The sequence below is a fragment of the Melopsittacus undulatus genome, chromosome 10 (genome assembly GCF_012275295.1).
Source record: "Melopsittacus undulatus isolate bMelUnd1 chromosome 10, bMelUnd1.mat.Z, whole genome shotgun sequence".
NCBI classification, from domain to species: Eukaryota; Metazoa; Chordata; class Aves; order Psittaciformes; family Psittaculidae; genus Melopsittacus; species Melopsittacus undulatus.
Window position 1 is genome coordinate 11,846,553 of NC_047536.1, and position 14,755 is coordinate 11,861,307.

General features: G+C 38.7%; 1 protein-coding gene and 1 long non-coding RNA gene across 3 annotated transcripts in view; one reads left to right on the forward strand and one right to left on the reverse strand.

The window, feature by feature from the left end:
- Positions 1-5: 5 nt before the first annotated feature.
- LOC115946232 (uncharacterized) lies at positions 6-3,074 on the forward strand. Its single transcript, XR_004080326.2, has 2 exons — positions 6-1,075; positions 2,924-3,074. It is a non-coding gene; the product is annotated as an uncharacterized lncRNA (long non-coding RNA).
- Positions 3,075-4,233: 1,159 nt separating this feature from the next.
- Positions 4,234-14,755, reverse strand: part of KDM3B (lysine demethylase 3B) — a 58,904-nt gene continuing 48,382 nt past the window's right edge. Inside the window, exons 18-24 of one of the 2 annotated variants that reach the window (XM_034066667.1) lie at positions 12,715-12,805; positions 12,497-12,627; positions 9,352-9,471; positions 8,722-8,861; positions 8,199-8,375; positions 7,461-7,595; positions 4,234-5,571 (exon numbers count right to left, since the gene is read on the reverse strand). In XM_034066667.1, coding sequence (XP_033922558.1) covers positions 5,491-5,571; positions 7,461-7,595; positions 8,199-8,375; positions 8,722-8,861; positions 9,352-9,471; positions 12,497-12,627; positions 12,715-12,805 — 875 coding nt within the window. In that variant the 3' untranslated portion in view covers positions 4,234-5,490. Of the gene's footprint in view, positions 5,572-7,460; positions 7,596-8,198; positions 8,453-8,721; positions 8,862-9,351; positions 9,472-12,496; positions 12,628-12,714; positions 12,806-14,755 lie in introns of those variants that run through there. The other variant, XM_034066669.1, reaches the window with a different exon arrangement.

Genomic DNA, 14,755 nt, shown 5'->3' on the forward strand with positions numbered 1-14,755 from the left:
GGCGGAGCCCCGGCAGCAGGCACGGGGAGAGGAGGGAGAGAAGCTGCCGGAGGGATGGCAGAGAGCAACATGAACAGCGGGAGAGAATTACCGGAGAGAACGCGCTGAATTAAGACCATGGGTGGCTCGGAAGACAGAGCAAGAGAGACCAGGAGGGGAGAAGCCATCTTCTGACAAGGCGCCTCCTCTGAGGCATTCAAGGCAACAGCAGTTAAGCTTAAAAGCATTTTAAAGGCCCACGGCTTCCACCCAAAGCTGGACGTAAAACAAAACTAACTCGCTTTGAAACCGGAAGGATGAAGGCTGTTATTCGTAGTTTCTATGATAGTTCAAGCTGCTGTCTAGTGCTCTTGTTCCTGGAAAGCTCCGCAAAGAGACCAAAGATTACTTAATTACGAAAGGGGCGTGAAACCCCCTTGTTGTGGGGTGGGAATGTGCATGCTTTAGCATACCAGAGGACCAGAAATTCTTACATTTCAATGACTGGGCCAGAATCCCTGTCCTCAGGCACTGCCATAGCTAACGAATGGGCCACTTCTGCCTCCCACCCCCATAGCCTGTATGTGCATTGCAGTAGATGGAGCAGGCCTTGTACACAGATTTCTGATGGTGATGACCATTATATAAGCTGTTTTTTAATTAAAAACAATTATTTGCTATTGTAGTTCTTCTGCTAACCAAAAAAACCCCCAACCCTAAAGGAAGGCACTATGGCAAAGCCTCATCAATTGCCAAATAGCCTGTATGAAAAGAGACCAAAGAAAGGGTAAGAGCAAAAACAATGAGCTGCTTAGGGAAGAATCTTGTAATGACTGCATGAACTTTAGTATAATGAGCAGCGCTAAAAAATACAAAGTATTATCCATTACATGTAAGAGTTGAAAAAACAAATGTCTCTACAGACAGTGACAAAGAACATTTTGTCATAGTCTGCTTTTGGATATGAAAGGCCACAAAAGGATTGCTAAAGGGGCTGTACAATTTACATCACTGATGGCGCAACTGACTCACAAACAGAATGAAAGGAATCTGCTCTCACCTCCAAGTAACTCCAACATACATAACCTTTACCAAAGTAAGTCTGTTTCTAACTGCACCGGTTTCATCAGAGAATTGCATGGCAACAATTCTGTTACTTAAGTAATGGGTTCAGATTCAGGTGAGTGAAAGATGCAAACAGAAGAAAGAAAATTCAGACACCTGGTGAGTAAAATGCCATAAGAGTGTGGGAGGGAGGACTAAATAACTGCATCATGGGTAAGTGGCACCTAAATAAAGTGTGCCTTACCTTTTTAAATGGTTCAATGTGCCCAGGAGCAGCAGGCAGACTTACAGTGCATTATAAATAAACTGCGTTAAGAACAACAGAATGTGAACATTAGTAAAGCAGGTGGTCTTGGGAATGTCTGAGGTGGCAGCTCATTGCTACATGGCACACTGAGCTTTAGAGCAACCTCAGGAACTATACTTTAAGCTAGCAATTCAGTTAGCAATAAGCAGCTCAATTTCTTTCCATAAAGTATAATAAGAAATTAGTTCATTAACTTACTTTCCCACAAGGAAGTACTACTGGTACTGAAGGGCTATTTTTGGAACAAAAGCCAGCTGCAGGTCAAATTAAAATAGAATGATTAGCAGTATTCTTTATATGATGCTATCAGTAATCTATACTGCTGTGTAATTAAGACCTTAAGACCTACCCAGGAAAAGAGCTCATTGACTGTTTTCAAATTAAGGCTGTATATTTTTTCCAGAAGGTGAAATAACTCATTTTAATGATTTGTAGAACACAAATTTGTCATAAGTGACCAAAGACCTATCAATCTACTATGGCCCAAACAATAAGGCTTGGGAACCAAATGAGCCATTCCTTGAATAGAGCAGCTTAAGCAAAGCTACATTTAAAACAATGCCAGGTTGGATCTGAGATCCTGCTGAAACTGAAGTTCAGGCAGATGCTGCTGTAATGAAGAGGAATGACAATTAGTCAGGGCTGAAGAATACAAAGTGCCTCTGGGCAAGTTTAGCAGAATAAATAAGGATCTCAAGAAGAAAGATGAAGTGGAAGAACACAGTGGGAACCCTCTCTCTGAAGCTTAAAGGTGCAGGTTGTAATGGAAAAAGGTATCAAATGCTGGAAGGTGTAAGGAAAACACAAAAGTGCAAGCTGACAGTATAAACTGACATTGAGGGACCTTAGAATTGGAAATTCTTCTGAGAACATTCCCCTTCTTTACCTGTTGTGCTTTGTGATTGAAAGCTTTTTAAGTTATAAGGGACCTTCCTAGGGGAAGCAGCTGTATCTTGTTACACCTAGCTTTTGAAACTCCACCAGTTTTGTATTAGCCTATATAAAAGTAGAGAGGTAACAAAATCTCTTGTAAGGCAGAAGGATGAGGGAGAAAAGAGAGAGAAGTAAGAGTTCTGCCTGGCTATTTTTCAAATGCCTGGTGGGATCATGCAGCTCTTTTTCAAGGTTGAGAATAGGGAACTTACAGACTCTACCAACGAAAAGAAGCTGTGGGCTGTCACATTCTGAGTTACATTGAGAAGTGACCACAAGCAGGGTGGTGCATCCCAGATAGGCAGGAAATAAGCCTGGGAAAACACTGAGGATGACCACCAGAAAATTAGTTACCAGTAACCAGAACTGGTAAATGCATTGTCCACATTGCTTCCACGTGGTATTTCACTCAGACGGTGTGGTTTCAGTGCTTTCCCACCAAAGCAATGCTTACAAGATGCATGATAAGTCACTAGCATGTGTCATACAGCTCAACCAATACCTCAACTGTAGAAGCTTAGAGAACTATCAAAGGGCTACCAGAAATGAGGAAGGAGAAAGAAGTTGTATGTACATAGGAGCAATAACTTTAAAGAATATCTGTGCCTGGTAACTTCTTCCTTCTTATTTGTATTGCAGGTAAATTCAACTTACTGCTTCACATCTATCTCCTCTGCTCCAATACTGACTTCACATCCTCCGGTTCTACAAGAGGCTGTCTTGGAATCTCTCAGAGGAATAACAAATGGATCATAGCCTTTGATGTATAAAGTACCTATTTTTTCTCATATTTACGTTGCCTGGTTCGGTTGCCTCAGTATAGTTTACAAACAGACGAGAGATTTAAGTGTTCTAAACTTAACCCTGGCAGACTACATTGTTACATTTTTCATCAACATCAAAAAAAGTTAAGTTGTGGTAGTCTCTGTCTCCCAGTGGATGCAATCCAGATAACAAATAAAAGTTTTAAAATGTAAGTTACTAGAACTCATTTGCCAGATCAGTTTACAGATTCTTCCTGTCCTCATCTGGTCTAAAATCTGGATTGCTACAAATTTCTTTAGTTTGTCATTTTTGTGCAAAGCATTCCTCTGATTTTGGATGAATATTGCTTTAGGTTGATTCTATTCTGACTAATAAAAGAGGAAATTCAAGAGACAGAAGCAATATTTGATACGCTCAAACCAACGGTTCAGCATGAGATGCAGAACTAAGTGTAGATCACTGCACTGGAAGTTACTGAAGCTATTGCATTACGCATAGCCATGTCCTTTGTCTTTTTTGTCTTTACCAAATTCTAATTCCTTATATATACACACACACAAATAATCTCGCCTGTAATTAACCATTCAGAATGGGTTGTATGCAAAGAGCACAACAGAATTGCACAAGAAATGCTGCACAACAGGAACACAGTGAAGTTGAATGGTTTGTGGGTCTGGGATAACCCTTTCCATGTGTAGCTGCCTGAATTAACCTGTATTCACAGGAAAGTTGCAAGGGTTATGAAAGCAGCAAAAGTCTGGGCATGAACTACTTGCACCCAGTAACCAACCTGAGAAGCTGACAGCATGCCACATCAGTGACCAGAACTGCTGCTGCCATCACAACTCCAAGGTCAGAAACCAGGGAAACTTTACCACCCTATCTGTATGTCCAGTAGATAGGGCAGCTCTGAACCCTAGCCTGTTAGGAAGATAGTGAGAGGTGGGGAGGACAGCACAAGAGATGACAAGATAGATCCTCCACCCAAACTACCTCAGAGAACCAAAATTCACAGGTACCTTGGTATGCTCCCAGTGCATATGTGGACCACGAGGTGTAGAACACCCAAGCCTTCTGGTCAGACACAGGGCAAGAAGTTAACAGGCAGTTGACACTAGCAGAGGCTGACACAAACTCAAAGCAGGAAGATGAGGGTACAAGTCTGAAAGAAACTGCTCAGGCTGTTACAGTAAATGACTTTATTTTTTAAAAAATGAAATAACCGTGAACATATTAACAGGCCTGCGGGTGGCACTACAGTACAGCTGGATATAAGGTAGATACATTTCTCCGTGTACCCGGACAATGAAATCCATTGCATCAATGCTGACATTAGTAAATTCTGAATACAGTTCTATCAAGCAGGAACATTTTACTTAAAATAGTTCTGGACAAAGTTGACACTGAAAGTTAACTTCTCCTTCACTTTGGAAAGGATAGATGTTTTCAATTAGCACTGGTATTGGGTGAACTATTGCCTGCAGTCACCAGTGCAGGGAGAGATGTACAACATCTCCACATGAGAACAGAGTTTATACTCCTTTTTACTTCTCATTCTGAGGAAGCAAAGTGGCATAGGGAGGGCGGGAAAGATGGGGGAGGAATATGGGCAAGGGAGGTGGGGTGTCGTTTTCTATCCACTCTCCTTTGGCTGGTTTTGTGCTATTTTGGACTGCTTTCTAAAAATCAGTTCTTGATTTTATTGTAAGGAAGACTAAATGTAACGCGCCTTTCCTTAAAAATCCAGGAACAGTGTGGTACTTTAAAAATACTAAAAATATCTACTTTCATGAAATATTAACTGTTTCACTACAAACCTAGTTTTTCACTAAATACACAATTCTCTTATTTCTGGAGTCTCATGGGAAAAAAAAGTGGGTTCTCCCTTTATTTCTGCAACTCTACAGTGTACAGAGAAACGGCTACAAGAAGGGGAGTGCAGAGAATAATTTTATTCTTTTCCTTGGCCTGTATCTCACATGGGAAGATTGCTTAAATTTCTGCAGTTGGGCTACTGTTGGTCACACTCCTTCAGCAGTTATCAACTAAGTCTGCAGTAGGACAACCCACCTCCAGCACACTTCTTCTAACTTTGTGGAGTCTAACTAGGCATGAGGAAAAAAACCATCCACACTCTTTATACCATTTCTAACCATAATATGCACCAAGTGGTTTCCATGTTCTTCCAATTTGCAAAAGGCCACAGAAAGGGACATGGCACCTTTCACTAGAATCTGGAATTCTGCAAGTAATAGTGCAACCTTCCATTAGACCTTGAGCGTTGAGGCAGCGTAGAAAACGGTGGCTGAAGAGTGTGTGTAATTCTGACCACACCAGCTCTTGGTGAGAAGCCCCTGCACCTGCGGAGGCAGTCATGTGCAGTCCCTGTATGTACTGTGAGCAAAAGGCTTAGTTCACAGGGCATTTGGAATTAGAAATTCCTACGATCTAGCTAGCTTGGATTCATGAGCTTTCAGTGTGCCAACAGCATCCTTCACTGCATGGTAGATAATGTTCTTCACCTGTAACAGGAAAGAAAAAAAATCCGTATCTACAGAGTAACAAGGACAGACTCATATATCCACAATCAACTTGGACAGCTGAAGCCATAAGAGTTAGCAAGAAAATTCAAAGTATATACTATCACTGCTTCAGGATATTAACAGCACAAATTTAACTGTCACAGACAGCAAGTATTTTACACAACTGCACTGATATTAACAAAAAATTTTCTGATTATTCAGCAACATACATTTACTCACGTGATTTTCAAGTCTCTCACTATGAAGTCACACCTAAGAGTTTATTTGAAAAAGTCCTTGTGATCCATGTCACTCAGATTCACAAGAATCAAACCCCAAAGGAGCAAATAAACAGTATATTTTAACTCTATGTAAATTAAGATGATGCAACAAATCATTCCGTTGTCTTTGTATGGAGGCTAGAAATGTTTGTAATTTGTGCATCTTTCAGAAAGATAAGGTGAAAAATCTCTAGTAATCCCAGCAACCTGTTCCATGCTTCGCTATTGAACAACCACAGCTCTATCTTTCCCACTTTTCAGAAACTGAATTCAGTTTCTTGGTACTTAATGGAACAGCTTCAAGCCCAAGTGAGCAGCTTCATTGTATTCGCTCAACCAACTGTCAAGCACCATCATTTTTTCCTGATGTACATACGGTCTCAGTCTTTTCTTGAATTTATGTGACAGTTACTGTTTGGGGTTTTTTAAACTATATAAATACAGAGACAGATGTGTATAAAAGTACTATTACAATATAAATTAAAAATGCCAAAGGAAAGCCATAAAGCTTGGGTGAGGCACAACCACAGCCAACAGTATCCCTGTTCACAGGAGTACCAAGTCCCACTTTGCCAGCAGTTACTCTTTTTTTAAACAATAACCATTAGTAATTCCCAAACTTTTCATTGACAGAAACACTTCCACATCTGCATAGCTACAGCTGAAGAGGTGCAGTGTTAGAAGCTGGATCCCCTCAGTGACAGCTGATCCTACTTCTGCTTTTCTTTAAAATCCTGTGCAAATCCATATAGCAATTTATAGCATTTTTTCAGTGAATTGTTTGGAATAATTAACATGATTCTTGGGTGACATGCTGGAGAACGGCTGTATACTGAGTACTCACATTTGCAAGAACAGCAAGTCTGCAGATCTCCACCATCCTTCATTTTACACGCATGAGATTACCAATACACAAAAAATGCTGACACCAGAATTTGCAAACTAAACAGATCCTAATTCTTCAGAAGCATACACAGGCAAAATACAAAAATGTCTGCCCTGGTCTTGTCTCTGTAGAGCTTACTGTCTTACACACAATGTACTGCTTCAGTGCATAATATGTTCTGTGCATAATTATTTGTTTAAGCAGTCACACTTCTTCAAACCAAAACACATATGATTTTCCCATTTGGGAATCAGAAACAGTAATGTTGGAAGAGATCTTTATGATCATTGAATTCAACCATAAACCTAACACTGCCAAGTCCACCAAACCATATCCATAATTTAAATAAGCAAACCTTTGCTTTCAGAGCAGTTTTTCTTTAGGCAATAGAGAGACAAATACCAAGTCAAATAACCATCTCTCTTCAAAATAAGCACACTTCCTGGTCATTCAGGATCTGCCATTTAAAAACTTGTTCATGCTGACACGTGCTAGCACAAGGGGGAAAGTTCTCTGGAAATCCAAACGCTTTACTCACTTTTGTTTATGTAACACCGTAGACACTGATGCCTTTATTAGTTTTTAAATACTTATTAAATGAGAACCTCCAAAGTTAAAGAAAGTTGCTACTTTTTCTTGTATCACTGGCCACACGTTTCTAGTACTGAACAAAGCTGTCAGAACACAGGACATATTTAGTGACACTGTCGTAAAATCGTTACCTGCAGTTTATCCTCATGGTTTGTATGAGTATTAGACAGGTGCCTGAACTCCTGGGTCAGACGGAAGCAGTGCTTCACATGTTCTGGAGATACAAAATCTTCTGCCACTTTAATGCAGCTGTACAAATTATGGACCTAAAAAAATATCCAGATCACATGATCGATACATCACGATTGAATGAACCATAAAACCCCCCTCCTTCCCTCTGCCAGCCCCCTCCTCCCCCAAACCAAACCAAAACCCAAACCCCACTACCACTTAGATTCTTCTACATTTACTTGTCAGAAACAGGAACTGAAGCCTATTTGATCTCACACAGAACTGTGTTGAATAGTAAAACCAGAACAAAATACATGACATCTCTCACATGGTCCCTATTCTCCCACATACCCCAGTGTTCCCTAAAACAAGCTCTCTGCTGTTCTCCACACTTTTTGGAATTCTGTTCCCTTGACTGAAGTTTCAACTACACAGAAGTGTTTTACCACCATTCACCCTACTTTCTTCATGTTATTTTTTTTTATTCTATCACAATACTGTACACATAATTCAGGTATTTTAAAAAATTTTACTAATATAATTACTAAAATCCAGTTAAAATAGTTCCTGTAAGAACTGCATACATAGAAAAGGAACCTAAGTCAGCTGCATTATCTAATAGTTATTTTAAAGTCACAGGTCTGCTATGCCTCAAATTAAATTCTATTTGTCAAATGTCCTAAAGGTGGCATACTGACCTGATGGGGAGCACCTGCAGGAATGAATACAGCGTCTCCAAGGAACTGCACTATTGCCCAGCCCTGTACACCATACTCATCATAGAGTCGCTTGCGTAAGGTCTGGTCCAAGTACCAACTTTGGTCATGAATGGGGTCATGATCTGGGGGGTTTTCTTGGCCTTGTTCTTCTCCAACCTAGGGCCAAGATATGGGGTGGGGGTGGGAGGGAAACCATGACACAGCACCTTGACATTGCTGGCTCACAAAAAGCTCTGTACCAAAAAACATAACAAACAAACTATTTCAAGATAGGACACTACTTTCCTTAAGTTCATTTAGGTCTTAACTAGCAACATGTGCATTAGTATGAAGATTCTAGACCAAGCTAAAAACTAGGGAATGTAATAACTATTAATGGTCTCAAAGACATCATTAGAATAGCTATGCATTTGATGTTGATAGCAATTGGTATTATTCAGCTGTTGTAAGCAAGCTAGTCAAGGGATCCTGTCAGCCCAAGCCTCCTTTGTAATTGACATACCTTCCGGAGAAGTTCCCGTATCTTTTCAGCATCCTTGGCAGCATAGATATGCCACAATGCTCCGGGTTTCTCTCTTCCTTCATGGATTCGCTGCTTTGTTACATCGTCAGCGTCTCCCTCATCAATTGTTTTCAGAACCTCTGAAAGGAATCCACATTAAAGAGATATGATTACAATGCTTCTGATTTCTGACATACAGAAGAGGAAAGAATATTTTGAGCCACTATATCCAGTCACACTACTGCTGCAACTGGCGCATCGTACAGTGCCCCTTCTAAGCACATCAAGCTTCCTCTTAACAAAATTCAGGAAAAGTATCCATTGACAATTAATCAAAAAGCTTAATCATGAATTCAAACTGAACTAATTGCAACTATTCAAATACAAGAATCTTCTTCCTTTCTTCAGGGAAATACCTAATTTCTAGCAAAATTCTGCTGTGTCCAGGGTTGGAAACCAATGAAGCATTACTGCACCTTTAAATATGTTCTGCAGTTGTAGCAAACTGCCTTGTATATTCGTATTCTATATCATAGGTACGACAAACTTAAATGATAAAAGGTACAGTCTGCTTTCTCTCACACATAACTAATTTTTAACAGACAGAAAACAGCTTTCCTCAAACATTACCATCATCATGGGTCCCTTCCCCAATGGGAATCCCAACGTACACCATGACATTAACAGCATCAGACACATCCAAGTGTAGGTTTGTGGTACCAACTCGTCTGTCTTCTGCAGTAATTAAGCCTATAACAGAGTGTAAAACAAAATCAAATTCTATTTAAGCTCATACAGAAATATAACCTGGCTTTAAGATCTTTCTAGAATGCTAACTTTAGACAGCAGTAAGAGCAGAAACCAAAATCAAAGGGCACCTAAAGTAGTTATAGTCATGTCACATGTGGCTTAAGTAAAAAGTTTACTGATAATTAGTATTTTTATTTTGCAGGAAACAGGAGTAGCAAATGTAGTTCACCCAAGCCATAAGAAAAGCATTTTCAAAACAAAGCCTGAATTTGTACTTTACGATTTTGTCTCTGTGAGGGTCATTCATGAAGTCTGTAGTAGTGGCTCATAGCTTTCATAACACAAAGTTAGTAGGCATTCTTTGGCACTGTTTTCCTTTGCTTGGAAATACACGAGAAACTCCAATTGCTTTAAGTGTCATCAGCATCATACTGCATGCAGCAAGTCACTAGACTGCTTTAAGCATAAACCTTCATCAGGTTATTTTCTCATACTCGACTGTAAAATCCATATGATCAGTTGAATTCACAGCACTTACTGTCCAATTCATCATTAACAATTCAGATGGAAACTACGGAAAAACAGCTGCAGACTCTCAAATGCTTGTACCTTTATACATTGAATAATCTTACACCTCTCAAGTGGTTATAAACAACCAAGAAAGATTTCAAATGTTTACTGCTTAATTCTTTCACCTTTTCATCTGGCCATTTAACAGCTCTCTCTTTTTACTTTACCATCTCCTCTAGAATGTAACATGGGGAAAAAAATTAGAAAAAATCTTTGTATCAACACACAAGAACTTGATTATGACCACAAGATTTTTGGTTATGATTTATGATCACCACTGTATTCATCTCTTTTCTATTTAAAAGACAAGCTTCTGGGGACAGGAACTCGACTCACTGTACAGTACCCACCACAACCAACCAGAAACAGTAGCTTATTTAGCCAGTCTGTCTAAACATGAACTTTAAGAAAGCACAACTGAAATACAAACACGGGTAAACATAATTTATGGGTTGAAAAAACAAGCCAGACAAATTCACAAAAGATAGGTTAGTTATTGACCTCAAGTAATGACCCTTATAACCTCCACCTCAAAAATATGCTTTGCCAGATGCAGCAGGATGTAATTAAAGAAGTGTCATTCCTTAATTATTTGCTAGTGGTGTCACACAGAGTATGCTAGAAGTACAAATACAACATCAGTGGTAGGTCTTACGCGAAACAGTTCATGTATTTATATATAAAAATTGTTCAGTATTTAAGGGTCCTTTACACACAAAGCCTGTTGAAGGGAATAAGATTTCTTCACATTTTATTTCTGTAAACAGTCCTTTTGTTAGGTAATTGAATATCACTTTAAGAACCAAGCTTCAGCCACAATTTTTATATCTTATTGCTTTAAAATGCTAAGCACATGAAACGCACTACCTCACTATTGAGAACTTTTTTCCATCCCATACTCAGAAAACAAAGCTATATAATTACAACCAAAATACATTTAATACACTAGAAAAGTTACTCTTATTCAACACAGATAGAATTGCTGGTTTTATGTCTAGGTCCACCCTTTATTTTCTCTGTAAAGCAGCTAAGAGCAAAATGATACAAAACTGTTTCTGAAGACAGACCTAGCTAAATTTTTCTTTTAACCTGGAAGTAAACAAAGTGTAATACTTTTTCTCTTTGGACCAAGACCTATACATCTAAGAAGGATGAAGTAGTAAATGGTTACATTCTATGCAAAAAATTCAACAAAATGCAGCTACTCCTTCCATTGCTAGCAACTAGCAAACCACAGTCAAGTTAGGCATGACTGATACCTTGCGTCTTGCCACACTCCTGTATATTCCTCAATTACATTATAAGCCACTTGGTGTACAGCCTTCTTCACTCAACTTACAGGTCAAGTAATACATAAACCAAAACACCAAACACTGTTAAATACTGAATAAGCGAAATTTGCCTAAGTTCACACCCCCCTATTTTTTTAACTTTTATTTGTGATGTCATACTGCTAAACCCCCCCAAAATAACTCCACAAATGCTTCCTCAGAACTGCAAAAGCTTTAATGAACTGAGGCGAGTTGTTAGTGTAGATATATCAATTGGAATGCAAAAACCTTACAAAACCCTGCAACCCTGCCTCATCAATATTCTAAGAGAACTATGGAAGTTACATTAGGGTAAATTTGCTACCACATAATTGCCTTGCAAGATGGCTGCAACTATTTCCTTATCATTTGACATCTTTCAGTATATACAAAGAGCAACCACTTTAAATGTTATTTATCTTACCCTAAGGTTGCAAAAGTATGTTCTTCCAAATCAATCTCCTGGAACTTTAACAATACTTTCTTTTAAAAGTCTCCAAAACCTGCTTTTGACTGTGACCTCAAAGACCATACATTCAGAACTAAAATAATTCAAGTTGATATTAATTATTAATATATCCTCTACACTCTGCTACATTAACAATCAGTTGAAAGTTTAACGCTTCACAGCCACATGCAGGGCATGTGTTCAGACAGAAGTTTCCTCCATTTGTATGCTATTTACCTACTATATAATTATAGTCTTAAGAAGACAAAACTCAGGTAGCTGAACATGGGGAGAGTTTTTTCTTGCATGCTGTCTGTGGTCTGTGTTGTTAGACATGGATTAAAAAAATTACAGCCCTGGTCAGAAATGTGAACACACAGATGGAAGTGCCCAGAAGCCAACTAATTTTCACCTTATGTGTATCAATTTATGTCAAAATAAATTAATTTCTCCTTGAACCCTGTAGTTTACAAACTTATCATATGCACATCTATTGGAAACCACGAGGCAAAAAAGGGCACATCTGACAGAGAGGACTAGCAGAGCAATCGATCACAGGACCAATTAAAAAACCAAAATAAAAATGACAGTGTGCTCTAGAATAGGCACTGAGTTCTGATTAATGCCACAGCCTTGTACATGCCCTAAGTATAATAAAGAGACAAAAATCAACATCTACAGAACTATTTTCACATACCATAGGCATTGTACATTTTGGGACCCAAGTCAGGACGGACAAAGTAGCTTGGTAGCCTAGAAGCCAAATTAAGTCTGCCATCCCTCTTGGTATATTCAGGAAGAGGAAGGTTTTCCATCAAGTCCTCAAACCTAGAAAGCAAAAAGAGAACAAAGGCATGTTTTCCTCCTACTTTGCCTACAGCAGCTCTGTACATACTGATACTAATGTTTTATTACCTTGTAGGCATCATATCTCTAAAGTCCTCCCCCGGAGGCCAGTCCTTTAACTTTAGTACCATTGGTTGACCATCCTCTGACCGTAGCCGTTCTGCAAGAAACAAATTAAGACTTCTTCATGTAGTATCTTTTTTACTAAGCCCACTGCCTTCTTTAAGCACTAAGTCTATTGTACCAACACCTCTCATATTGCAGCAAAATCAATCTTGTTTTTTCTTTGGGCTTCCAAGCATTATGATAATATGACTTGAATAAGTTTAACAATTATATAAATATATACATACATGCATACATATAATCACTACCTACAGTAAAAATTTAACAGATCTTGCACAGCTGCTAAGTTTTACAATAGGTTTTATTCACCTCTGAAAACAAGCTTTTCCAATGCATTCTACCTTACTACTTTTACCAAACTCTAAAGGAGTTTTATCTCTCGTTTCAAGAGTGGCACTTCCGTAAAATGAAAGTTACTGTTTCATGCTCTGAAATCAACCCTAATCTCAGTATAAAGCAAGAAACCATGGTACGACACTCAAAAAAGCTACACGGTGGACAGCTAATGAGAAAGCCTTTAGTTTTTTCAATTCTTTTTTGCTGGAGGCACTCTAATTAGCAGGGTGCTGAATTCAAACATTTATTCTTCACTTCAAGAGTAGAACGTGAGTCCTGATTGGTCACAGAGAAAGCTAGTCGCACAGAAAGATGACATTACATATGCAACAGTGGATGTACAATACGACAGCACTGAGTACACCAACTGCTGGTTTGCCTCAGATGTTAATAATGGCTGAGAGTGTATGGGGAATTGGTATGTGGAACAGCCTAGAAGGCTCAGCATAACATTCTGAGAGAAACAAAGTTCACTCTTCACCAGATCCTTCACAACTCTACATGAAGCCATCAGTTGAAAAATGGGGTGTACTGAGTGCAGTCTGACACCTTCTATCCCTCCTTCCCCAGAAAGTAATATCTTGCATTAATTACTACTTTACCAAGGACTGTCAGCCAAACAAAAAGCAACTGATCTTACCTAAACCTAGCAGAGCTGTTCACAGCACCAAAAGAGAAAGCGTATCTAAGAAACTAGGACTTGGAGACCTGTGACTCACATCTGTGTTATACATCAACAGGCTACATAAGACAGCCTTAGTCTGCAATATATTATTTTATTGAACTTAAAAGGAATTAAGAACTGCAGATATGCAAACCAAACCTGATTTAAACAAAACGAATTTTGATGAACTATGGATTTTAGGTAGAATTTAGACTTGAATTTAAAGCTGTTTCAGAACTTCCTGTAGTCAAGATTTTGAGCTCATCAAGGATCTTTGTTCCAAACATGGAGAAGAAACTGAAAGGAAAGTTATTCAGAAAGGACAGAGTAAAGAGCTATCTGGAAGAAAACAAATGGATCTGACAAATCACACAAAATCAGACAAAGTCCAGAAAACATCTCATTAGCAAAGAAAAGCAGGTTTAAGAAGGCTCAAAACAAAAACACCTGCTAGAAGACCACTTAGAACCCAAAGATATTGAAAGCAAACAGCACAAGATTAAAACTAAAATATTATATAGAATAATTAATGGATTATCTCAATACCACCTCCGAATCCAGTGGCTGTTCTACACCTCTTCAATAACTTTACGCAAGTGTGTGGGAACCAGCCACATATTTGAGAAACCTCAAACTTATGTAATGTAGAGAAGTCAGTGTCATTATATAATTGGCAAAGTTTTCATATAAATTAAGTCTGTGAAATCTCTGGACTAGTAGCAGATAATGCTCCTCAAAACTGAGGATTGCACATGGCTGAAAAACACTAAATAAAAAGTTTTTAAAAGAAACCAGCAAAAGTGATCATGTTTCCAACCAAGATCACTAACACTTCTCATATCAAGTATGGAAATAGTATTGTCTAAATGAAACACAGCAACCAATTTTGTTGAAAGGAGCATCATCTCTCTGGAGACAAACAACAAATGACATTTCTCAAAGATAACTTGACCCATACAAATATACTATTTTCATGAAGGACCC